At 51.9% G+C, this 26,174-nt stretch overlaps 2 protein-coding genes and 1 non-coding gene across 4 annotated transcripts; 2 read left to right on the forward strand and 1 right to left on the reverse strand.

Moving 5' to 3' along the window:
* Window positions 1-3,430: 3,430 nt before the first annotated feature.
* Abcf2 (ATP binding cassette subfamily F member 2) lies at window positions 3,431-15,157 on the reverse strand. Its single transcript, XM_003469717.5, has 15 exons — window positions 14,986-15,157; window positions 14,153-14,353; window positions 11,784-11,996; window positions 11,017-11,199; window positions 10,759-10,930; window positions 9,682-9,777; window positions 8,621-8,723; window positions 7,097-7,192; window positions 6,785-6,904; window positions 6,604-6,693; window positions 6,184-6,294; window positions 5,485-5,547; window positions 5,142-5,270; window positions 4,600-4,803; window positions 3,431-4,085 (listed from the first exon to the last, which is right to left on the reverse strand). The coding sequence occupies exons 2-15, from the start codon at window positions 14,310-14,312 to the stop codon at window positions 3,948-3,950; spliced, it is 1,878 nt and encodes a 625-aa protein (XP_003469765.1). The 5' UTR covers window positions 14,313-14,353; window positions 14,986-15,157; the 3' UTR covers window positions 3,431-3,947.
* On the forward strand, window positions 8,163-8,283 carry LOC111756788 (small nucleolar RNA SNORA32). The gene has a single exon (XR_002791205.1). It is a non-coding gene; the product is annotated as a small nucleolar RNA SNORA32 (small nucleolar RNA).
* A 181-nt stretch (window positions 15,158-15,338) lies between the features above and the next one.
* On the forward strand, window positions 15,339-26,070 carry Chpf2 (chondroitin polymerizing factor 2). 2 transcript variants are annotated; one of them, XM_013152220.3, is made up of 5 exons: window positions 15,339-15,482; window positions 20,490-22,301; window positions 22,758-23,322; window positions 23,913-24,095; window positions 24,615-26,070. In XM_013152220.3, exons 2-5 carry the CDS (start codon window positions 22,021-22,023, stop codon window positions 25,920-25,922), a joined length of 2,337 nt encoding a protein of 778 aa, XP_013007674.1. In that variant the 5' UTR covers window positions 15,339-15,482; window positions 20,490-22,020; the 3' UTR covers window positions 25,923-26,070. The 2 variants fall into 2 exon arrangements, with proteins under 2 accessions (XP_013007674.1, XP_063106827.1); XM_063250757.1 differs by lacking the exon at window positions 15,339-15,482 and having other exon boundaries at window positions 20,533-21,154.
* Window positions 26,071-26,174: the final 104 nt, after the last annotated feature.

A 26,174-nucleotide genomic window follows, 5' to 3' on the forward strand; every position in this document is an offset into this window, starting at 1 on the left:
TACTAGGAGTCAAACTCACGACCTTACGCTTGCCAGGCAAGCACTTACACCACTGAGCTAAATCCCTGGGAAAGACACTTTTTCCTTGACCTCCACTTCCTTTTCTGTCACACAGCCTTGAACTGGGTGATCTCTAATAACGCACAGGGTATGAACCTGATGAGAACCTGAGGTGCACCGGGTCAGATGGAAAGAGGGGGCGAAGTGACTGCCTACGGTCTGTGCCAAGCCACTGGGCAGGCAGGAGAACTAGGCCAGGCCCCTGATGCCCAGCCACCTCTGTCTCTGCTGCCTCTGATGCTCTTCGAGGCTGGGTTGGTCCAAATTCCTTGTCATCACCACATCTGGTCCTTAGGGGTCCTGGGGTTGGCGTTCACAATGGGGCCAGCTCAGGCACCTGCTGCTCCCAGTCCTAGCCCAGCCCAGTCTTTCTCACAGTTTGAGCCCTGAAGTTGGACTAAGCCTCCCACAACTCCCACTCTGGACACTTACTGCAGGGACAGAAATTTCAGGCAGGCTGGGGAGCCCCAGCACCCCAACACAACCTCCTGTGCTTCTGCCTGCTCTGCTGAGCAGGCTGATGGCTCTGAGATGAGGTTGGCTACAAAGCACCCCAGTGTGTATTCCATGGTGTCCCATCCCAGGACCCCCGCTTCTCATGCAGGAACAACAGGCATCTGCACCCAAGAATCAGGGCAAGGACGGTGTGGGGGAGGTGCCAAGGGCTTGCCCAAAGCCAGGGCAGCCCAGTTGGGTACTGCCACTATCAGGCTGTGTGATAGCCGCCACATGGAGCATCTCCTCATGCAGGGACTTCATCTATAAAGTAGGCAAACTCTGTGGGCATGGTGGCTCATACCTGTGATTGCAGCATTCAGGAAGCTGAGGCAGGAGGATTGCTATGAGTTTAAGAACAGCCTAGACTATGTAATGAGTTAAGGTCAAGCCCAAACTACATGGTGAGACCCTCTCTCAAGAAACAAAAAAACCACACACACACAGATAAAAATAAGGGAAAATAAAGTAGGCAAATCCTAAGCCCTCAGAGCCAGCACCACCTGTCCGGGCCTTCTGTAAGATCTAGGGCGCACATCCATGTCTGGGCTGTGATGTGTTCAGAACTGAATCACATTCAGCCTGTGTCCCCTCTGAGACTCAGCGTCATCACCTCTGTGCCCAGCATCCTGTGAGGCTGTGGGAGGGCGGGAGCACACTATGAAGGAGAGGTGATTCACCCAGTCTCTGTGCCCAGGCCAGTGCCCTTTCGGGGCACCTGTGTCAGCATCTCCCTGCACACCCCTGCTCAGCACCTTACAGACACACATGGGGGTTTCTAGGAGCGGACTCTGTCTCCTGCCTTTTTGCCTCCAGAGCTCCAGCTCCTGCAGCCCCCACACTGCTTTGTTGCCAACCATTCCCTGCACTCATCCTCTGGTCCTCGCCAGCCCCTCCAGGGCATGGAAGTCACTGGCCAGGTGTGGCGAGGGTGGGGGTGGAGCCTGGCTCAGCCTCCCCAAACCATGCTGCCTGATAGCCAGAACCAACCTCCCTCTTATCTAAGAACTGTCTTGGATGCCTCCCCACAGGCGGATAGGGGCACTGGCTGAAGCTAGCTGGCTCCAGGCCCCTGACTCACAGTCATGGAGCGCACAGCGCTTGGCACAGGAAGGACTGCAGGACCCCTCTCCACTCCGCCCCAGGGGGGGAGACAAAGTTGACTGACATTCGCCACTCGGAGAAGCGTGCAGGTAGCAGGACTGCAAGCAGAGTGACAGTTGCTCTTGTGGGGTGGGTCATAGTCTAGTTGGGAAGAATGGAGGGAGGAAGGAAAAGCCCAGTGCAGCAGAGGCTGCAGGGTTGAACGAGGCTTAAGCTCTGGACAGAAGAGTTGGGCAGCGAGGCCTGGACCAGACACAGACAGCAGGGGAGCACTTGGGGTTGGTGCTCAGGACTGGAGGGCCAGGAGCGGAGCAGCAGCAGCAGCTGTCCTGGGTGTGCTCAGCTGCAGAGAGAGGCTGCTGCATGGGGGAGAAGAGAATCCTCTCACTCAGCATCCGAGTGTTGACAAAGTCTTCAGGCTTGTGAGTGCTGTGATTAAAGAAACCTGGAGCAGCATGGGAACTAGCCCTTGAGGCAGAGGATACTCCAGATTGGGAAGAACTGGGCAGCCGCAGGCCTGACCTGGTCCATGTCCTGCAGCAGCTTCACTACTGTTGTTTCAAGATGGGAGGGGATGCAGTTTCTGAATCGGAAACAAGGCATTGCTTGTTTTAGAATACAGTTTCTATGGACCAAGCATTCTTTTTTTTGAGACAGGGTCTCACCATGCAGTTAGGGCTTGCCTTGAGTTCTCTTTGTAGCCCAGGGTGGTCTTGAACACACAATTCTCCTGCCTCAGCCTCCCAAGTCCTGGGATTATAGACGTGCGCCACCACACCGGCTGGACCAAGCATTCTTTAAATGATCAAGACTGGTTTTCTTTCAGACCAACAAGCTGACTAAAGCTACTACCATATTCTTGACAGCTCTGAGTCTTCCTGCTCCTTGGCACTGAGGCACTGCCTGCTGGGCCCAGGTCCCAGTCCTTACTGGTGGCTCCGACGCCCTCCATCCAGAGCAGCTCCAGGTCCACACAGTTATCCAAGAAGACTCTGGCCCTTGGCTTTCGAATCAGAGCAGCAGACCTGCTTCTCCATATAGCTGCTCAGAAGAATTTGAATGCACATCTCCTCCCATCTTCATCACAATTCAGCATCTGATTTATGTCCTCTATGTCTCAACGGCTTTCCTACTCAGTTGTGAGCTCCTTGGGGGGTTCCAACACCATCTGGGAGCTGCTCCCCCTCTCAGATGTGCTGTAAGGGGTCCTGAAAAATCATGGCTGTTTTTCTGCAGATGCCTGCTAAGGTTTCGGGGGTGGGGTGACAAGTTGCATGGGGGTGGCTGGCTGCAGGTAAGCCCGGTGGCACATGGGCTCCAAGTTCACAAGTGACTACACCATGACCAAGCTACATGGAGCCAGGGACAGGAGCTGAACAGAACTGAGGTGCCGCAGTGGACAGAGACGTTAGGCCCTGGGCATCTGCAATGTCTGTGCACCAAAGGGAATGGACAGCTCCAGAGCTGGCAGTGCCCACTTTCATGTGCCGCTGTGGCCCTGCAGTTGGAACACCTGTACCCCAGGGAACCTACTGGAAATGTTCACTCCCCACTTCTCCAAAACCCACCATACTGCAAGGCCTGCATCCTGGGCTCAGACGGGCCCCGCAGGTGACAGAGGCTGGTCAGGGAGCTGCAGGCGGAAGACACAGCTCCTCTCTTGTTTCCAGCACCGCCAGGCCCCCCTCAGCTGAGGGGGAGGAGAGGTGGTCCCACAGGGAGGAGAGAAAGACCCCAGAAACTGGGAAAGGAGGGAGGGAGGGAGGGAACATGGATTCCTCTGTCTTTATTGGACGCTTTATAGATGTCACAAAGGTATGAGAGTTACACTGTTAAATAATTATTTAAAAACAGACCAGGCCCAAGGCCTGGTCTACAGCTCCAAACCAGAAGCAGAAAGGAATGGGGGCGGTGGGCTGGGGGGTTCCTCCAACATCACCAAACCCACAACACAAGGCTCTCCCACTCCCTCCCTGGCCACATCCAGGCTCCGGGCCCTTGGGCCAGCCTGCAGGAGCTCTCGCTGTGCCTCTCTGGGGGAAGGAGGCCAGTGAGGGCTGGAGGGGGCGGTCAGCCTAGCCCGGTGGACAGACGTAACCAGGAGGCAGAGGAGGCAGACAGGTACTGCCCGGCGGTGGGCAGTGCAGCGAGGCAGGCTGAGGCGGGGAGGGGCTGGGGCAGTAGTGCAGCGATGCGGGATGCAGCCCCGGGCTCCTGTCCTGAGCAGCTGGTCAGGTGGTAGCTGGCAGTCCGCAGGTGGTGCTCCTGACCCGAGCCTGGCCAGGGGCTCACACATTGTGGGTCCTCTTTGTGAGCTGCGGTTCCTCGTCTACCAGCTTGGACTTGAGGTGTTCCTTGTAAGCCAGGATGTCCCCAGGCCACTTGGTGATTGCCTGCTTCTCACACACCCAGATTTCCTGAGCCACCTGCAAATAGATTCCGGGTTGAGCAGCCAGTATCTGAGTGTGTCCCGCAAGAAACAGCCACGCCCCTTTGGGCTTCTGCCCAAACCTACGTCCATTCAGTTTCACTGCCTCATGTCCATTTTTTGGGCCATCTAACCCCAGGGCACTATAACCTGCAGGCTCAGGAGCCTTCTGAGCCAGCTGCCGCCCTATTCTCAGACCAGGGTTTGGACTGCTCACAGCCTTCATGGTCAGCTGCCTTTCCCACCCTGCCTTGTCTCCTCCAAGGCTTCAGAAACAGCCTTCCTCCTAACCCACTCCTTCACAGAGGAATACCAGTTTTGGACTGAAAGATCTTGGGACAATAATAAAAGACCAGTTCTTCTCCATCTGGGCCAACACCGAGGTGATGGACATCCCCACAGAGCCATAAGAGCTGGTCCTCACTGGCCATCCGTGCACAGCCCTTGTCCCAGTTCATCTATCTCACCCTGGCTCTACTCGCTGCCCTCCCTGGCCATGTGTAAGGCCTCACCTGCTGGATAAGTCTGAAGTCATGGCTGACCAGCATCATGCCGCCCTCAAACTCATTGATGGCGTCCGCCAGCGCGTCGATGGTCTCGATGTCCAGGTGGTTGGTGGGCTCGTCCAGGAACAGCATGTGCGGGTTCTGCCAGGCCAACCAGGCCAGACACACTCGACACTTCTGCCCATCTGACAGGTTCCGGATGGGGCTCACCTAGGAGGAGCCGGGTGGGGCACAGGCCACCTGTGTCACCCTCTCCACTTCCCCCAGCTCCTCTGTAACCATCTCTGGGGGCCTGACTGAGACGCACTGCCAAATCCACACCTTTCCCCCAGCACTGAGACCCTGACGCACTGGGGCCATCCATGGCTCCCTGGTTCCAGGGTTGAGCCAGGAGTTTGTTTCCTAGGCTGTAAGTTCCCCTGCCATCAAGCGCTCTGGCACAGGGTATGCAAAGGCCAGCTCCCTCTCCCTGTCCTCAGGGTGGGACAGCTCCTGCGGGTTTCCAGGCCGGTGTCCCAGCCCAGGCCCTTCCTACCTCCTTCACTCACCTGCTGTTTCCCGGTGAGGCCATACCGCCCGATGATCTTCCTCATCTCCTCCTTCTCTTTGATCTCAGGGTAGCACTTCATCATGTACTCCAAAGGCGAGAGGTCCAAATCTAACTGCTCCTGGAGATGCTGCAGGAGAAAGGACCCACACAGGTGACCAACAGCTGGCTTCAGAGCCCACAGGGAGGAGGCCAGACAACTCTCCACCTCTACCCAGGCACTTGTGCAGAATTCAGAGAAGGGAGTAGGAGCCGGTAAGGCTGTGCCGGGGGGCGGGGACGCAGCCCCTGCTGACACTGGACAACCCCTGGGCCCAAGCCTGCCCTTGACCTCAGGTCTGTACCTGATGGTAGCGGCCTATCTTGACATGAGAATGCTTTCGGATCATCCCATCTGTAGGTAGCAGCTAGGGAGAATAAAACAGCAGGTGAGTCAGCGTGCGAAAAAGAAAAAACCCACTGCACCCCGAACAAGGCTCACACAACTTCGCCAAGTTAGGCTGTTATTCTGGTCACTCTAAAAATATCTAGGAAGGTAGGTTTAGTGGCACAGACCTTTAACTCCAGCTACTTGGAGGCTGAGGCAAGAGGATCACAAGTTTGAGGTCAGCATAGCAACAGCTTTCTCTTAAAATGCTGGGGATATAGCTCAGTGGTATAGTACCTCTGGGTTAATTCCTAGTACATCTTCTCACCCCCCCCAAAATTTAGAATCGTATACTGAAACTGGCTTTGTCAAGGCAGACAAAACATGTAATTTATTAAGGAGTTATGACCTGTCTGCTAGAATGTACTACACTGAGTTACAAGGCACCTGGATGTAAACATAATCAGAGGTTTGCTGAACAGAAATGCACCTCTGCTCTTACAGATGTTTCCATGCCCTGAACACTGGAAACAGCAGACATGAGACAGACTCGTGTATTCACATGCACGCTGTTACCCAGACTTTCCTGCCTCCACTCCTGCAAGGCTGCCACTTTCTCTCTTCCTGAGGCAACACAGGTGCCATGACACCAGCCCTGTCCACTGCAGCACCCTACCTCTCCAGTTAGCAGCTTCAGAAGAGTCGACTTCCCTGCTCCGTTGGGCCCCACAAGAGCCACTCTTGTGTCGAGGTCAATACCGAATTCTAGATTATTGTAGATGCAAGGCTGAGGGGGTTCAAGAGAAACACAGACACACGTTGGCCATGGCTCTACCCTGCCTGCCATCCAACCACGTGGAGTCTAGGGTGCCAAAGGGGCAGATGGGAGGGAAGGAAGGACTCAGAGCTGTGCCCGAGCCTGAACCCACCTCCCACCCAGCTGAGCATTTTCCTCCTGTGCAACTCCTTCAAAGGCCAGCGCAAGTCCCAGATAGGCCGCACTGCTGGCTTCCAGAAATCCTGCCCACAGCCCCCAAACACACCCTGCCTCACAGGCACATGCGGGCGCTCATTCGCAGCCCTGGCCCGAACTCACCCCGTCCTTTGTGTACTTAAAGCTCACATTCTGCACCATAATGACAGGTGGGGGGATCTTGCCACATGGTGGGAAATAAAATGACAGCGTCTGGGAAGGGAGGGAGGCCATTTATCTATCAGCCGGGTGCCATTTTTAACCCCTGTACCCCCAGCCACCTAACCGATCTCGTCAGTCCTACCTTGTCACTCACGACCCTCTCCGTCAGCCCCGAGGCCATCATCTTCTGTAGCGTCTTCTCCTTGCTCTGGGCCTGCCGGGCCAGCTTGGCACTGCCATGACCAAACCTAGCAATGTAATTCTGCAAGAGACCAGGGAAGGGCCTGGAGCATGCGCAGACACCAGGTAACATCTCTTCATTCCGGGGTGACCAATGAGGACTCCGGCTTTTTCCTCCATCTCTCCGGCTCCTTATGCACATTCCTGTAAGCTCCTCCAACTCTCCCGCCTCTTTCAGGGGGAGGACGTGGGTTTGGCCCCCTCATCTCCCTACCTTCATATGTGCGATCTGGTCCTGCTCCCAGTGAAACCTCTTCATCTGGTTCTCCTCCAGCTCCAGCCGTGTCTTCACATACTGGTCGTAGTTACCCTGCAGGGAAATGCACCAGCCAAGCAGACAGTGTTAACTCAACCTCAGTGTAGGTACCCACTCCGAGCAGAGTGGGTGCAGGGCAACGTGGACTTGGCCTTGGCTAGAAGGCTGTGCAGCAGGCAAAGTGTATTGCAGAAGCACATCCTAATGCAGAGTGTGAGATCTTTCCTGTCTGGTAGCTTGGGGCAGCCTCAGCTACATTGTGAGTTCAAAGCCAGCCTGAGCTACACAGTGAGACCTGATCTCAAACATCCAAAAATAAAGAGCTGGGCATTTAGCTCAATGGCATAATCACCTGCCTGGCAAGCTCAAGGTTCTGAGTTCGATCCCAGTGCCAAAAAATAAAAAATAAATAAAACAAAAGCAAACTATAGAAGGGAGGGAGGGAAAGAATTAAGATGTGTTATGCACAGGTATCAACTCCCCGTGATGAGTGTAATCATTTAAAGCAGTGCTGAAAATCAACTCTCAGAGCAGAATGACTACTAATATTACAGTTATGAAGAAGGACTGTATGTGTACATGAAATGTCCTACAAATGCTTGCAAGCATGCAAGGAATTTTCGCAACACTCCCAACAGTGAATACGGCTGTGAGTGAAAAGGACTTTTTACACTGTATATATTTTATTAAATAGTGAAATTACAAGGTAAGATACAGTAGGCAAGCTGCTGGGCCCCTGAACTCAAGTCTGCCATGCCCAGGGAGACACTGCCCGTGGCACAACTCAAGAGACCGAACAGGTGCCACATGAGAAGGCAGAGGATCAGGCCCATCTCTGGGGAACAGAGAAGGCAACTTCTTTGCCATAAGGCAAATGCACACCACATGCAGTGGCCGCCAACCCAAGGTTATGGCCTGAAAGCAATGGCTTTGGGACAAAAATAAAACAGGACTCCTGGGCCACGTCTTTTTATAGCAATGGGGAGAAAAGAGCTGCTATACTCTGGTTAAAAGGAGAACTCTGTGGTCACTACCCAGGCTTTTAGAATGAAGCTTCTAATTTGCTGTGGACATGACCATAAAAAAATTCCCCACTAGGGTTTCTGTCTGCTACCTCGTTAGCAATCAACCTGTTGGGACCATTACATGGCCGAGGTGAACGCTGTCCAATACTATTTACAACAGCCACATTTAAAATTCTTACTCTCACTACAAGGCTAGATCTCTGCAGGCTGGCTCTAGAACTCACCAACGACTGTATAACCACTTTTATATTCTTCTGCAGGGCGTCTGGAATGACTAGGGTAAGCATCAAATTCCTTTAGAAAGGGCTATCTTGAGGACATCTTGTTAGGTCATCTTATGGATATTAATGAAATCACATATGAAATTTCTTAAATAAAAGTTTCATTCATTAGAAAAACAAAGAACTCCGGAGCAGGCTGAGTGTGGCATGGTGTAGGGAAAGCAGAGCCCACTCACCGTGTAATACTTCAGTTTCTTGTTGTGCATGTGGATGATATTGGTGCAGACTCCATTCAGGAAATCTTGGGAATGGGACACAAGGACCAGGATGCGCTTGAAACTGCAAAGCCAAGAACCAGTCAGGAAGGTGCTCAAAACCCGAGCTGGCTGGGATGGGCAAGCCGAGCCGGGCCAGAACATTTCATCCTTCCCCGCCTTCATCAAAGCACCCTACAAATGCACTATGCAACTCCCACCACGCGCCCTTATCAGTAAGGAAGCCCGGTGCCCTTTGGAGAACAAGGGGGCGGCCGACTCCCTGGTCTCCTGGTCCAGAGGTCAACAGAGGAGGAGGAGGAGACGGAGATGGCAGGAACACTCATGGCAAGGAGTACGTGTATACAAGTCCACACTAAGTGTGGCCAGAACTGTGCTGGGCAACTGGACTAAATGCAATACAAAAATGAGGTTTTTCTTTTAAAAGAGATACCAAGTCACTAAACCAAGGGCAGGCATGGTGGCTCATGCCTCTAATCCCAGCACTTGGAAGGCTGAGGCTGGAGGATCATTGTGAGTTCAACACCAGCCTGGGCTACAAAGTGAGCTCAAGGCAGCCTGAACTGCATAAAGACCCTGTCTTCAAAAAGACAAAAAACAAAAACAAAAAAAACAAGTCACTAAATCACACAAAGCTTTCTTTTAAATCTGGGGCAATGTTCTGGGTTACTCAGTTCTTTAACTGAAAAGATCATGCCCAATTTGGCCTCCTGTCATCTATCATCACCTCAGGGGAAAAGCCCCTTTTACATAATGTACACATAATCAAGAAAAGAAATACAGGCTTTAGTCAAGATGCTGTATTTCAAATAGAGAGAAACCCAAAAAGCTTTGTTTAAAAAAAAGCTCATCTTCTTTGAACTAAATGAAGACGAAGAGACCAGCAGACCTCAGCACTCAGCGGCCCGCTGCCCACTTTCTTATGGCTCCTCTATCACCCGTGCAGCCCTCAGCACCACTGTCTTGGTGCTCTGTGGACCCCACTCTCCCCCACAGCAGCCCCTCCGTCTCCCTATCCTTACGTCTTCAGTTCCTCTTCCAACCACACGCAAGCATCAAGGTCCAGGTGATTGGTGGGCTCATCCAGGAGCAGCATGAAGGGCCTGATAAAGAGGGCCCTGGAGGACAGGAGGAAAGGACCTCAGTATCCCGGACACTACGCGGAGGGGACTAGCTTGCCCACCATTGGCACTTCTCTCAGACCTGGGGGGCCTGAGTCCTGGAATCAACCTGGGCTCTAGGTATCAGAGAAAAGGGAAATCTTGGGCAGAAAGCAAAGCTGAAGAGCTGAGATGAGGGGCAAGAGCAGGGTTTGGAGGCGCACAGGAATGTGGTCTAGCCTGGCATAGTGGCACAGGGCTGTCAGCCAAGCACTCAGGAGGCCCAGTACTGTTGCAAGTTCAGGGCTACACAACGAGTTTGAGACCAGCCTGAACTACCAAGTGAGACTCTGTCTCAAAAAATCATAAAGAATGCGGTCTGGAGATGAGGCTGCAAAGTTAAGAGTCTATGAGCCTTGTGCACTGTGGTTAGTGTCCAGGAGGAAGGCAGGACACAGAGGGAATAAACTGCTACTGCAAAGAGTGTCACAGTCACATTGATCTGGTGGAGCTGCCATGTGCTGGTGGGCACCAAGAGGTAGAAATGTAATCCAGCAATGGAGTTTACACAGGGAGCTTTGGGAAGTGACCAGGATTAGATAAGGTCACCGTAGTACAGCCCCAAGAGTGAATGCTGGTGGCTTTAAAAGTGGGGGGGAGGGGACAATAGGGTGCTGCACCTCCTCAAGACTGCCAGCAGGAGCCTCTAGAACCATGAGTCACCGCCACATACCCTGGGTATTTCATTACAGCAGAGGGAAACAGACAAATACAGCTAGGAGCCTCTCCCAAGATTCCTAACCCGGAATCCAATACTGGGTCCCTCTGGACCACCACAGCCAGGAAGCTCCTCCAGCCCACAGTGACAGCCCATCCATGCCGGTGTCTCATACGACACTTTCTGACTGCTGACCCCTGCTCCAAACAGTCCCACAGGGGTAAGCACTCAACTGAGAGAGGCGGAGAGCTGCAGGGGTCAGGAAGGAGGTAAGGACTTACCTGGCAAGGGCGACCCTCATCCTCCAGCCCCCGCTGAAGTCTTTCAGCTTCTTGTGCTGCATGGCAGGAGTGAATCCCAAGCCATGCAAGATCCTCGAGGCTCTCATCTCCGCCTTGTCAGCATCCAGCTCCTCCAGGCGCTCGTAGAGCTCCATGAGCTTCTCACACTCCGCTGTGGGCAGCACAAGGCCATCAGCCTTCCTGGACCTGGCTCGGAAGGCAGCCTACCCCCACCCGCCTCCAGGCCTACAGCCCTACCATCCTCGTGAGCCAGACGCTCAGCCTCCTTCTCCAGCATGGCCCGCTCTGTGTCCACTTCCATCACACACTGCAAGGGTGTCTTGTCGCTCGGGGGCATCTCTCGAGTCAGGTGGTAGATGTCGATGTGCTCAGGGATGGGCACTTCCCGCTTCCCAATAGCAGAGAGCAGCATGGACTTCCCTGAGGGAGACAGAAGACACCTGCACTTCCCCACCGCTCCTCTCTGCGGCTCTTCCCAGCCAAAGCCATTCTTTGTACCTTCACTCCCTTTCCTGGTCCACATCCTTCTGCCCTCCTTCCTTGGAATCCCTGTCCAACTTTCCTCAAATTCTGTTTTTGCTTTTTTTTTTTTTTTAATTTTTTTAAAGACAGGGTCTCACTTTGTGGTGCAGGCTGGTCTTGAACTCACTCTGCAGCCCAGGCTGGCTTCGAACTCATGGCAGCCTTCTCCTCGGCCTGCCAAGCGCTGGGATTACAGGTGAGTGCAATCATACCTGGCTTTCAAAATTCTTGTTCTCTGCTATGAAAACGTTTTCATTTACAGCAGGTTCCCACAGCACCGCGCCTCTGCTCCCACCAACCTCTCCAGCACTGCCTGTCTAAAACACTCATGTGGCAACACCATGGTTAGTCCCCTTTCCCTGGGAATGTCTGGTCTCCTACATGTAACGTGAACTGGTTTTGTACACAGCTAGTGCTAAATACTCACTGAAGGACAGATGGCCAAAAAAGAGGGACTTCCCCCTTGCCTTCTAGAGCCTCACCGATTCCATTTAAGCCAATGAGGCCGTAACGACGGCCCGAGTTCAATTCCAGTTTGGTGTCACTGAGCAGCTCCTGACCGTGGAAAGTGAGCGACAGGTTGATAATGTGGACATCAGTACTGTTGGGGTGGGAGGCCAGGACACCAGTAACGGCTCGAGCAGCAGCTTTCTTCATCTCAAAGTCCTCCAGCTCCTTGGTCAGCAAATCTACTTCTGCAGACAAAAACATCATGAGGGGAGGGGGGCAGAGAGAGAGAAGACTCAGCTCTCATGTGAACGGCCAGACCCTAGTCTCCGAGGAGCTGAGGTCAGTTCACCCTGGGCAGATGCGCGGTGTCATGGGCTTCACACACCGCCCTCTGTGTAGCCCATCTTGAGCTCTGGCTTAACTCCTGTGTCCTTGTTCACACTCAGCATTCTTAACAACTCTCTATCCTTTTTCCCTCTGGCCAGCAACAAAATGTCCCCATGGCCTGACTTTACTTGGTTTTGGACATGGAAGCCTGGATCATGTACAGACTAGGCATGCTCTCTCCCCTAGAATTCTTATTGTGGAGACAATTTCTACCACTCAACTCTCTGGTAGTAAGCATTTTTTTAAACTGTTCTTTTTTCATGGTCCCATGTGTTATTAATTTGTTACCAATTTCCTTTTTTTCTTCAAACATTTACTTAGTATCTATTTGTAGTACAGACGACAATAAAAGAACTACATAGCACATTAGGAAGGAACTACATAGCACATTAGGAGGCTGAGACAGGAGAATGGAACATCTGAGCACAGCTGGGTAACTTTACTATGTAGCAAGACTGTCTCAAAATAAAAAGTCTAAAACAAGCTGGAAATGTAACTCAGTGTAAAGGGCCTCGGTTCAAGCCCTAGTACAGAGTGAGACAGAGAGGCAGAGACAGAGAGACAGAGAATTACTGAAAACATGGTCTCTACTCAAAGAGAAAACAATGTACATGAATAAAAAAAAGACAAAAGAAGGTAAGTAACACTAACACAACAGAGTATGGTGAACTGGAATATTCCTAAGGCCGTCTGCCTGGAAGAAGCTTTCCTATCTTCATCTGTGCTTTAGTAGAACTGTCAAACATACACTGTGCTATTAAAACTCAGTGTGTATCCGGGGCTGGGGATAAGCACCTGCCTTGCAAGCAGTCAGTGGTGAGTTCGATCCCCGGTACCGATGAAAAGGAAAAAAACAAACAAACAAACAAAAAAAACCCTCAGTGTGTATGAAAGGACAGAAATGTAATTCAAGGGGCAGTGAATAGTCGAGATCAGTGGTGGGGGACCTAAGGCACACATGCTACAGCGAGTGGGCTGTTTGTACCACTGAAAGCTCTGCTTCACTGGTCTAGATGGAGGACTGTGTGGAGACTTCTTAAGAGCAGAAAAGAGGCTAGATTAGACTGAAATGGAATCTTCTGCCCACACTATCACATTTCCTCATCCATATTATAAATTATCAGAGCAGACTGTCTTTATAGTACCTAGTGTCTAGCACTTAAAAAATGTTCAAGGTGGGTATGGTGTAATCTCAGTACTGTAACCTGTAAACAATCTCACCTGTAATCTCAGCACTCAGGAAGCTGAGGCAGGAGGATCTTTGTTTTCTTTTGGGTTTTTTTGGTACCGAGGATTGAACTCTCAGCCTCATACTTGCCAGGCAGGCACTTAAGCCACTGAGCTAAATCCTCAGCCCCAGCAGGAATATCCTTCTAAATTAGAGACCAACTTGGACTACAAAGTGAGCTCAAGGCCAGCCTGAACTGCATAGGGCCTCAAAAAGAGAAAAGAAAGAAAGAAATGTTCGATAAATATTTCCCAAACCAGGGGTTGTGGGGCACACCTGTAATCCCAGCATGGGGGAGACTGAGGCAGCTGGATCACAACAAGCTCAAGGCCAACCTGGGCTACACAGTGAGTTCAAACCAGGCTGAAATACTTAACAAGAGACTTTGCCTCAAAAACAAACAAAAAAAAAATCACAAAATATAAGTCACAGAAATGCAGCTGTTCCCCAAGGAAATGCCATAAAACAGTTTGTTACTATAATCATTACCCTATGACAAGAATATAGCAAGAACCTGGCACACTCCCCAGGTGTAGGAATGAAATTAAACAGCGCCAGGAAACTGCCTTGCCCTGCAGTAACCCAAGAAAGCAGCTCAACAAAGCCCAGGTCTGCCTGCCACTCAGGCCAGTTTCCTTGATCAGGAAAAGGGAGGCACACGTTCCAACTCTAAGGGTTGGGTTCCTCATGAAAGAGCTCAGGGGCCCTGGGCACATCCTCGCGGCCCCACAACCAGATTCCCACACTCAGCAAACAACCCAGGTGCTCCCCGCCCCCTCAGTTCACCTGTGGTCTCTCTGCCATTGGCCTCCTGGTTCTTCTCCTCCGCCACCTGCGGTTCTGTGACAGCATCTCCGTTTTCTTCATGTCCCTTTCTGGGCCGCTGTCGGGCTTTGGCAGCTTCCTTCTTCTTGGCTGCCTTCTTCTTGGCCAGGTCGGAGGGCATGGTGCTGACCCACAGGGGCACTCAGTGTTCTTCCAGGGAGTCTGAAGGAAGGCAAACAGATGCTCCACTCTGCTGCATTTACTGCTCTAGAGGGCGGAGCCAGGCTCCATCCCTCCTGTTTTCCCATCCAGCCACGGATGCCCGCTCTGCCAACTTTGCCAGGATGTCTCCCGCCAACCGCGGGTCTCAGTCGCTCTCTTCATAGCAGGATCTCTTCTCCCAGGCCTCGTCCACCCATGCCCAGGGCTGCCGCACGCTGAGACGCTCCCGATACCAGGCCCTCAGGTGGGAACCAGGTTTTCTGCCCCTCGGCTGATAGCCCCTCTCCGGTTTCTCTGCAACTTGGCGCTCCGCACTTCAGCCGCCGCCCCACTTTCCGGGTTTCCTCCTGGTCGTCCCAAGCCTCCTCTCCGCTGGCCCTGCACACCCTCTAGGAGTCGAGCCCAGCTCCTCCCCGGACGCATGCGACCTCCCCCTCGAGGTCCCCACTCTCGCCACCCTGAGCCTCCCCCTCATCCTGCGCCTCAGTTTCCCTCCCTGGCCTTTTCTTTCCCCTAGCAGCACTCTCCATCCCAATCCTGCCCCTCCTTCCTCTTCTCGTCTACCTCCCCCTCACCGGCCAGCAATCCCCAGCTCCCGCCCCAGCCGCCGGCCCCCCTAGCCCCCAACTCACCCGGCCTCGCTGCTCCGCCTCTGTCGCAACAGAGCTACTCCTTGAGCTCCACCGCGTGCGGCCGGCTCACCAGCCAATCACGACCTTTGGCGATTCTGTGCGCATCGCCGCGATGACTTCTGGGAATTGTAGTCTTTAAGTGGTGTTAACAAAAGGCAGGACTCTCCTCAAGAACTACCACGTATCCCAGGGCCCGCTCGTGTCCTTCTAATGTCATCATAAAGCGCGAGAATTAAGTTGGGGGGAAACTAGACATCAGAGTCCAAGAGTCCTCTGCCAGCGGGTCTGCTTCAGGCCCTAGAAACTGCAAATCCCAGATTGCTCCTCGGGTGAAGGGGCTGTGCTTTGTAGGATTTACTCCACCTCTTGAAGATCTGTTGAGCAGTATTGAAATACGTAACGAGTGTATAGGACTACTCAACCTGTCCTGCCAGGAGAGCTGTCAACTACACTTCCCAGCATGCTTCATCGGAGAATGGGTCGGAACAATGGAAGAGGTAGAGGTGGAAGTAGAAAGTGGAAGAGCAAATCGCTGGGCTGAGAGGCCCGGGAAAGCTACGCACGCTCTTTAGATGATGCTAATAAGGTTCTTCCATGGAAGAACGGCGTCTTCGCTTCTTGAAACCTAAATTTTAGTCTGGCCCATGGCTACCCAAACTTAGAAAGTGCCAAACGTCGTTGCTGAACCTGGGCCCCTCAGCTCACCAGCTCCAGAATTGTTACGTGCTCATCAGAGCTCTGTAGATTTGGTGGGAAGAGCCTAAAGTACAAAGACTCCTTCGATGAGTTTTGCTTTACCGACACTTAGCCGTGATCTTGCCTGATACTTTGAGTCTCGATGCTTAAAATCTCTTAACAGACTTAACATTTTACACAACCTTAACATTGTAGCCTCAGATACAAGGCAGAGTAGTTACTATCCTTGCCAGGTTCCTGTCCACCAGCGCTTCACTGAGGGAAGCAAGAGAAGCTGTTATTTCCTCTCTAAACATATTATCTAAAAGTAACACCTTTTGCCCAGGTCTTGTAACAAATTAACAAACTCACTCCTGCAGTAATAATGGGATAGTTTTCCTCCTTTACTTACCGTTTGGAGTCACACTTTCCTATCTTTGAATGTTCATTTTCCTAGAATGATTTTGCAACTGGATAGAGTTGCAGTATGACTAATCACTCCCTGATCTAGGGGCTTAAGAGGGAGAAGGAACTTTGAAAAGTAGACTGTGACAAAAGAGCTCTGTGTGTTGTGGGGTACTGAGGTGGGATCACCATTAACAGCATTAGCTCTGGGCATGCTAGCTACACTCAAACTCAGGTCTGCCATTCATAGCCCATTCATAGTGTTCGACTTTGGGTAAAGTATATACTTTTCTCTGTAAAATGAAAATGACATTTTTTTTAAAAGACTGTAATCGTTTAGTTAACTGGCTTATAAATAAGCAGTCAGCACAGGAAAAAGGATAAAAGATAGGATAAGAATGGAGAGATAAGGACTGAGGATTTAGCAAGGTGGTTCAGGCACTTGCTTGTAAGTGCAAGGTTGTGAGTTTGATCCCCGGTTTTAAAAAAAAAAGTGGAGAGATAAGACCTTTTCTCCCAGAAAGAAAGAAAGAAGATTTTTTTTTTTTAAATCGGTACTGGGGATCCAACTTATGACTGCCTGCTTTGCAAGGCAGGTGCTTATACCTGCTTATACCGCTGAGCTAAATCCCCAGCCCCTAAATGATTTATTTACTTTTTTTAAAATCGGTACCGGGGCTCGAACTCATGGCCACACGCTTACAAGGCAAGCACTTAAACTCATGGCCACATGCTTACAAGGCAAGCGCTTATGCCACTGAGCTAAATCCCCAGCCCAAGAAAGAAGATTCTTATGCAGAGTATGCTGTTAGGTGACAGTTCCTCCTTACTTCAGGTCTGGACTTGAGGGACCATCAGACACGCAAAGAGCTCATCTTTCTGTATAAGAACAGGACAAATGATAATTTGGAGTTCTATTTGGAATCCCCACTTTATGGCAGGACCTATTTCTCTTCTTATTATTTCCAAAAAATACTTGCCTGACTTCTTTGTCTATGATTTTTGTTCTTTGACTTGGTGAGACTACAGCTCAGTTTGCACAGAATTAACTGTTTCTATAGTATAGCACTTACCTCATATCTGTTAAAAAGATCAAAATGCTTAATTGTTATTATCTGATCAGTCAGTTGATTTCTGCTAGCCTTTCTTCTTGCCTTTCCTGCTACTTGTAAAATCCTTCTCTAAGGATGCACTAGATGTTTGTTTAGTGTAATATATTTAAGGAACATTAAGCATCTATCATGGGTGACAACATTTTGTTTTTTGCTTTGTTTTGTCTCTTTGAGACAGGGCTTCATTATGCAGTTCAGGCTGGCCTTGAACTCACAGTGAGGTTCCTGCCTCAGCCCCCAAGTGCTAGCATTACAGGTATGTGCCACTACGCTTAGCTCAAAAACATTATTTTAGATATAAAATAACATTAACTATAGTTGAATGACTTTAAAGCCTTTCCTTAATGAAGAAAGTGACTTGTATATGATGGTAGGCCATGTAAAAATCACTCACTGGGGCACCTGAGCCTCTGGAAGTACTGTCTTCAATATGTTAGGAAACTAAGGTGCAGAGGTATTAATAAAGCAGTACTATTGGTGGGAAACAGAACCAGTATTTAAAGCTAGAATTTTTGGATTCCAGAAGTCCAGCTTTGTAAATATACTAACACATCACTCCTCTGAAGATACCTCCATAACAGCCAACCACATACATAATTTCCTATGAATGAATCTGTTCCCAGGGAGAATCTCCCTCAGCCCTGAAAGTGGGTTACAAAACTTCTTGGTCACTTAGGAGTTCTGTCATTCCCACCTAGGGCTTTCTTCTCGTAGGAAAAAGAACTGGGGTTGAGGGGAGAAGGAATGGAAAATGAGAAATAGAAGAGAGGGAAGCAGAGGGACAGGAGAAAGGATTTTGTTTAAAATATGAGGAAACTTAGACCCAAAGAAGGCAATGTCTCCTCCAGAGTTACCTAGGAACTTAGTAACTATGAAGGTCTGGAACCATACTGCTCAGTACAGTAGCCTCTAGGGGTGTGTGGCCACGGAACACTTGAAAGACAGATAGTCCAAACTGAAATAAGCTCTAACTGTAAAATGTATTGGATTTCAAAGGTTGCACATGAGAAAAATGTAAAACATCACATCAATAATTTTTCATATTGATTGTATGCCCAAAATAATATTTTGGAGATATTAATAAGATTAAAGTTAATCCTATCTATTTCTTTCACTTTTTAAAAAATATGGCTACTAAAAATTTTTATTAGGGCTGGAGATTTAGCTCAGCAGTATAAGTGCCTGCTTGGCAAACATGAGGTCATAAGTTCGGTCCCCAGCACCAAAACAATTTTATTTATTTATTTATTTTTGGTACCAGGGATTGAACTCATGACTTGTGCTTGCCATGCGGGCACTTACACTGCTGAGTTAAACCCTGGCCCCTAGAAAATTTTAAATTATATGATTTATATTTGTGGCTTGCATTATATTTCTATAGGACAACACCGATCTAGAAATTACCTTTCTCTAGTCAGTTTCCCAAAGTCTTTTCTAAGAAATCACTCATTTACCAGCTAATATATTTTAGTTGCAAAGCAAAGATTCAATTGCAAATATTAGTACTCAGCTAACAGAAAATAAAGACCAGGGCTGGGGATTTAGCTCAGCGGCATAAGTGCCTGCCTTGCAAGCAGGCAGTTGTGAGTTTGATCCCTGGTACCGGTAAAAATGAAAAAGACCAAACAAACAAAAAAAAAGAAAACCTCAATGTACTTATCAGGATCATCTGAAAATTTCCCTAGAAAATAAAGACCAAAACACAGTAACAAGGAAACAAGAAAGGAAACTTTATTTAGCTCACAGTTTATGGAGGTTTCAGTAATCAGCTGGTTCCAAGGCAGAAGGGCATGGAGTAGGGGCAACACTTCCAGATGGCAGAAGACAGCAAAACAAGTACAAAAGACAGGAGAGCAAGCCTCTTTTCCTCCCTTATATTGTGCACAGGCTCCTCTCCAGGGAAGGTGTAGCAATCACAAAATCTTCATGCCCTCCTCTTGCAGGGGATGAGGATGCTTAAGAAGTGAGGATCCTGGCTCCCTGCTGAGTCACTTAGTTACTTTTAAACTTCTAAAGTTGACACAATGTATCAACCATTACAGTGTTTTGTTTTTTTTTTAATAGTTCTGCTGGCTTTGAAACTATGTAGCCCAGGCTGCCTCAGCCTCCCAAGTGCTGGGATTTCAGGAATATACCACAACACCTAGCTAGAATGATCATTCTTTATTAGCCCTGCTGTTCATTTTAATATCTTTATAATAATTTACTAATTTGAAGGGAAATTCATAGATGATGTTCCCTAACTATACATATAATTTAAGACACTGTAAGTTTTTGAACTATACATATAATTTCAAAAACTTACAGTGTCTTAAACCATAACAAATAATAAAATGAAATCCTTTTTAATAAAGTAATCAGGTGACTTCAGCATTGCCAAAGATGTAATTAGATGTTCAAACCTCCATGCAAGATCACCTTGGATGTGACAATACCAATGTATTCTCAACTCTGTGACACTGTGGTCAGAGATGAAGTTCTCCAAAAAGGTGATTAGCACTTAGAAAATTCCTGAACGTGACTAAGTACAATCACCCTTCCATGTATGTGATAATTACATTCCTTAAAAATTCATATATCACAACCCTGCAAAAGTAGCTCCTTTTTAATGTATAAGACCTAGCTGTAACCCTTTTTCACCTATATGAATGTCCAGTAGAGCATCCGCAGGCTGCCTGGGATCAGGATGGCTTCCTGTGTGTAAGACACTGGGCATCCAAACCGTCCATCCCACGGTGTGATAAATAAATAGCCTCTGTATGTTTCCAAACCGCTCCCCAGGATAGGTGCCATCCGGGTTAGGAGCTCACTGGGGTCGTTTGAAAACCCTGCCTCTCCCCTAATCTGTCTCACTTTGGGCGTCGTCCCTTCCTCAAGTTCTAGGGCCCTGGTCTTTCCAGTTTTCTTCGTGGATCATTGCCTCTGTCTCTCAGGGTCTCCGTGTGCTCTCTACCCAGAAAATTCAGCTGTTCATGGGCAATTCTTACTCAAACCTTTGGATCGCATCATCTCCACGTTCTTGACCTAACTGAATTCTTCCTGCTTTTGAGTTTCCACTGGATTCTGCAGTGGTACTTACGGTATCACGGATTATGGTTTCTGACGAAGTTTTATTCTCCACCTGTCGCCCTCCACTCTCCGCTGCCGAGGGGCAGGGCCATGCCCATCTCGTCCTCCCCGATTTATCCAGAACAGTACTCACTGAGACCCCTGAACTTTAGTGGGCAAACCCACAGTTCTTAAGCAACTGGGCGGAGCTGCGAAACCGATGGGGAGAAACGTGTTCACGCAGGATTTTTTTTTCCTCCCCAGATATTATTGAGGGGAAGCTCCGGGCACCTCTGGTGCAGTTCGGGTCCACTGCGATTGGTGTCCGTGGAACCCTCGCTCTTTATCCCGGAGGAACGCGAGCGACCATAGAGAGGACGCGGGCGGAGCGAGCGGCCGGATGCGGTCACCATAGAGACGGGTGACTGACAGGCAGCGGAAGAGGAAGCCGCGGGCCGTAGCGTGAGGTGGCGGCTGCATCCGCGGCGGAGCCGGAGCCTCCAGCGGCCCTGGGGTTTGTTTCCCGCTCCGGGTCTCTGCCCTCCGCCTGAGTCCCTGTACTCTCGGGTCGCCAGGTCCCGCCGGAGGCCCTGTCACCCTCTCTCCGGCCTCCGCCGCCCCCACCCGGCTTCCGGGTCCCCTCCCGGAGGATCGGGGTTCCTCACGGCCTGGCGGGCTGCGGCCCCTCTCCCGGCTGCAACCTCGCTTCGTCTCCGCCTTCCGCTCGCCTGCCCCTCTGATCGATCGCAGTGGCTGCAGCCCGCCCCTCCGCTGCTTGGAGACTCGCTTGGGGCTCGTCCTCTAGGGCTGGCCTGGCTGCGGCCGCCGAATCACGGCCCGGGCTGAGGACCTGTCAGAAGGCCACCGGACTCCTGCTGGCCTTCGCACAACCCCTACATTGCCTCCAGCTGCTGCTCGCCACGCGCACGGTTTGCTTTCCGTTTGTTTGGCGTGGTCCCCGGGGCCCAGGGGAAGCCAGGGCGCGCAGCAAGAGTGCCTCCTGGAGGGTGGGTAGCGGAGCCCGGCGGCAGCTGGAACACTGAGGCGAATACCCTGCAGAATGGCTGGCAGGCACGGCGCTCCTCTGAGAGACCGGCGGTGCTGAGTCACCGGCGTGCCCACCTCCTTGGCGTGGGATGGCTGATGTGCGTCGTGTATGGCTGTTGACCGCGCCTGAGAGGGAAGGGGGCTTGCTGTAGCCCTTGTGTGTCCTTGACGCTTGGGAGCAGAGTGGAGGGAGGCTGCGGCTTCCTCGCCTTTTGCTGGTCTGCGGTTATTTGTCAGCATCCTTTTCAGTAGCTGGAGTGGGGATGTGGCTGGGTGGCCTTCAGGAGGGGGAAACTGCAGCGGGCGCCTCTGGTCGGACAGTTGCTTTGATGGACCGTGTGCTTTTTCCCAAAGCCGTCATTATTAGCTGCTGCCTTCTCTTGACTTAGGTCCAGGCAACACATGCGCGTGCTCCTTTTTGGGGTAGAGTTGGCAGTACTGAATTTTGTTCTTCTCCTTCCTACTGGAAGACACACTATAATCTCAGGAGTGAATGAAACCGTTTGCATGTGGGTACTGGTTGGGCCAAAGGGTGGATCCAACACCTTGGTGACTGAAGACAGAGCAGATGGAGTGTGAAGACAGGACAGTCAATCTTCCCCGGGATCCTGGGCCTGGAAGTCAGCACACCGTGTTCTGTTGTTGACCTCATTGACCCTGGGTTCCCCGGTTAAGACTGTAATCCTGCTGCTGGCCTGGCGCCCACCCACACACTGACCCTCTAAGCTGTGCTCACTGGGGTGCCCACATGGTCAGGGCCACCACCATGCGCCTGAGTTCCCTGTTGGCGCTGCTGCGGCCGGTGCTACCCTTCATCTTAGGGCTGTCGCTTGGTTGCAGCCTGAGCCTCCTGCGGGTTTCTTGGATCCAGGGTGAGGGAGAGGATCCCTGTGTAGAGGCTGTGGGGCAGCCAAGAGGGCCACAGGATCCAGACTCAGGACACCGACTGGATCAAAATGACGAAGACTTCAGACCCCGGATTGTCCCCTACTACAGGGATCCCAATAAGCCCTACAAGAAGGTGCTCAGGTGAGGGCACTTGTGTGCATAGTTCACCAACCTAGGACCCCTTCTGCTTGTCCTTTGTTGATTTGTTGAGACAGATCTTGCTATATATTCCAGGCTGGCTTTAAACTCACTGTGTAGCCCAGACTGGCCTCATATTGTGATCCTCCTGCTTCAGGCTCCGAAGTGCTGAGATTATAGGGGTACACCGCCACGACTGGTGCAATTCTTTGTCTTAATCCCCATCTTGATTTGTTCCAGCTTTTCTCCTTCTCAGGTCTAAGACAGTTTCCCCATTGATACAAAATTAGTGTTCAGTTACTCAGTGGGTGCTTAGCAGCTGATCCATATTGACAAGGAAAGAAAGAGGTCTCTCCCCTTCCCACAGCTCCATCTCACTTACTCCTAAGGGCTTCGTGTGCTGGCACACACTCTGCCCATGACCAGAGAGTTGACGCTGGCCTATTGGTCTCTTCACAGGACCCGGTATATCCAGACGGAGCTGGGCTCTCGGGAGCGGTTGCTGGTGGCTGTCCTGACTTCCCGAGCCACACTGTCCACATTAGCTGTAGCTGTTAACCGCACAGTGGCCCACCACTTCCCTCGGTTACTCTACTTCACTGGGCAGCGAGGAGCCCGAACTCCCGCGGGGATGCAAGTCGTATCCCATGGGGATGAACGGCCCGCGTGGCTCATGTCAGAGACCCTGCGCCACCTTCACACACACTTTGGGGCCGACTACGACTGGTTCTTCATTATGCAGGATGATACATACGTGCAGGCCCCGCGCCTGGCGGCCCTCGCTGGCCACCTCAGCATCAACCAGGACCTGTACCTGGGCCGGGCAGAGGAGTTCATCGGGGCAGGCGAGCAGGCCCGGTATTGCCATGGGGGCTTTGGCTACTTGTTGTCACGGAGTCTCCTGCTTCACCTGCGGCCACATCTGGATGGCTGCCGTGGGGACATTCTCAGTGCTCGTCCTGATGAGTGGCTTGGCCGCTGCCTCATCGACTCTCTGGGCATTGGCTGTGTCTCCCAGCACCAGGTGACAGCTCTTTCAAGTCAGTCCCAGTCCCCACCAAGTTGACAGTGACTGAGTGAGTGCACTTCAGGCTGCTCGATGGAGGGCATCATTTTTGCCTCCCAACTGCTAGCCTGTCCCTTCAGCACTCTCACAGCCCTGAGCCCCTCACAAGCAGTCTTGTCCAGGACAGGACAGAGGGGCCCTGATTCACCATCTGCTTCCCTTCCCCAACATCTCCCCTCGCACATCACAATGAGGGACAAGTTGGGCACATCCTCCACCAGAAAGAAAGGTGGTCACTTTCCAGCCCTCAGAGCCGCACTGCACTGCAGAAGGGTGAAAAGCCCGGGAGGTTTTATGGCTCCTGACTTTCATGCCCCTGAGGAACAGTAGGATTCAGTATGGGGGGAGGGTGTCCCCAGTGCCTACCTGATTTACTATTCCCAAAATGAGGCCCTGAAATTAACCTGGGAAAAGAGGGCCACCAGAAAGAGCCATTCTGTCCATCCATTATGAAGCCATGACAGTTGTGACCGGTGAGGGTGGTCCAGGGCATGCTGGGACAGGCAGCCTTTGTGTGTGGCACTGATGGGTGTGATCGATCCCTGCAGGGGCAGCACTATCGTTCCTTCGAACTGGCCAAGAACAGGGACCCTGAGAAGGAGGGGAGCTCAGCCTTCCTGAGCGCCTTCGCCGTGCACCCAGTCTCTGAGGCCACTCTAATGTACCGGCTGCACAAACGCTTCAGTGCCCTGGAGTTGGAGCGGGCTTACAGTGAAATAGAACAGCTGCAGGTGAGTGGGGAACCACGGGGGAGGGAAGGGGAATGCTCAAGGTGTCCAGGCTTCAAAGAAGCAGACAGCTGAGTGAGTGGGGCCAGGCTGGGCTGAAGGTTGTGGCATAGCAGAGGGGAAGGGGGCTGGCCATGCCTCTCTATCCAAGGAAGCAGAAACTCAGAAGCCCCAAACTTTGGGAACCCCTAGGAAAGCCCAAGCTTGGTAGAAAGGAGAGAAGTGCGAGAGTCCTTCGTGGTACGGGACAGATCAGAAACAGTCCAGCCATAAGGAGGATCTGTGTGCCCTGGGCAGGAGAGAGAAGGGTGGTCGTACTTCAAGGTAACTTTTCCTATGTAAGGTGCATGTTCTTCCTCACAGCAGGTATCTCAAGTGGGGGTCGTTTTTGCCCCCTCTGCCATGGATAGCAGGGGACAGGTGATTAGTCAGAGCTCACTGCCAGCCTCCGATGTCAGGAAACGGGAGCCAGCTGGGACCCTAACACTGGCATTCACTTGAGGTGTGTTCCCTCCAACCCAGGCCCAGATCCGGAACCTGACAGTACTGACCCCTGAGGGAGAGGCAGGGCTGAGCTGGCCCATTGGACTCCCCCCGCCTTTCACACCGCACTCCCGATTCGAGGTGCTGAGCTGGGACTACTTCACAGAGCAGCATACCTTTTCCTGTGCAGACGGAGCACCCAAATGCCCTCTGCAGGGGGCCAACAGGGCAGATGTGGGTGACGCGGTGGACACTGCTCTGGAGCAGCTCAATCGGCGCTATCAGCCCCGGTTGCGCTTCCAGAAGCAGCGGCTGCTCAACGGTTACAGGCGCTTCGACCCAGCACGGGGCATGGAGTATACCTTGGACCTGCTGCTGGAAGCCGTCACTCAGCGGGGCCACCGGCGGGCCCTGGCTCGCAGGGTCAGTCTCCTGCGGCCGCTGAGCCGCGTGGAAATCCTGCCGATGCCTTATGTCACCGAAGCCACCCGAGTGCAGCTGGTACTGCCACTCCTGGTGGCTGAAGCTTCAGCAGCCCCAGCATTCCTGGAGGCCTTTGCAGCCAGTGTGCTGGAGCCGCGAGAGCACGCGCTGCTCACCCTGCTGCTAGTCTATGGGCCCCGGGAAGGTGGCCGTGGGGCCCCAGACCCATTTCTTGGGGTGAAGGCTGCAGTAGCAGAGTTGGAGCGGCGGTATCCTGGGGCGAGGCTGGCCTGGCTCGCCGTGAGAGCAGAGGCCCCTTCCCAGGTGCGCCTCATGGATGTGGTATCCAAGAAGCACCCCGTGGACACCCTCTTCTTCCTCACTACTGTGTGGACCAGGCCTGGGCCTGAAGTCCTCAACCGTTGCCGCATGAACGCTATCTCTGGCTGGCAGGCTTTCTTCCCAGTCCATTTCCAAGAGTTCAACCCTGCCCTGTCATCGCAGAGGTCTCCGCCAGGCCCTCCAGGGGCTGGCCCTGACCCCCCATCCCCTTCCGGCTCAGACTCATCCCGGGGGGCCCCTGCTGGCGGCAGGTTTGACCGGCAGGCCTCGGCAGAGGGCTGCTTCTACAATGCTGACTACCTGGCAGCCCGTGCCCGGCTGGCTGGTGAACTGGCAGGCCAGGAAGAGGAGGAAGCCCTGGAGGGGCTGGAGGTGATGGATGTTTTCCTCCGGTTCTCAGGGCTCCACCTCTTTCGGGCCGTAGAGCCAGGGTTGGTGCAGAAGTTCTCCCTGCGGGACTGCAGCCCCCGGCTCAGCGAGGAACTCTACCACCGCTGCCGCCTCAGCAACCTGGAAGGGCTGGGGGGCCGTGCCCAGCTGGCCATGGCCCTGTTTGAGCAGGAGCAGGCCAACAGCACCTAGCACCCCATTCGGGGCATCTGGCACTCTCCCCACAGGTCCCTTGTACGCCTCTGCCCCAGGAAGGGCAAGGCAAGGTGATGGACAGAGAGGGCTTATTGCTGTATTTTTTTAAATGAGAAAATGCTATTAAAAATGTCTTCTGCCAAAATGCTTTTAGGTCTAGGAAAAATGGGGAAGGGGCGTGGGAGTTTGTCCAGAGGGACCGACTACCTTTCCCCTTCCTGGCCCACTGGGTCCCGGGTTTCCAATGAC

The sequence above is a fragment of the Cavia porcellus genome, unplaced genomic scaffold (assembly GCF_034190915.1).
Source record: "Cavia porcellus strain 051 isolate PalLab524CR breed Dunkin Hartley unplaced genomic scaffold, mCavPor4.1 scaffold_6, whole genome shotgun sequence".
Taxonomy (NCBI): domain Eukaryota; kingdom Metazoa; phylum Chordata; class Mammalia; order Rodentia; family Caviidae; genus Cavia; species Cavia porcellus.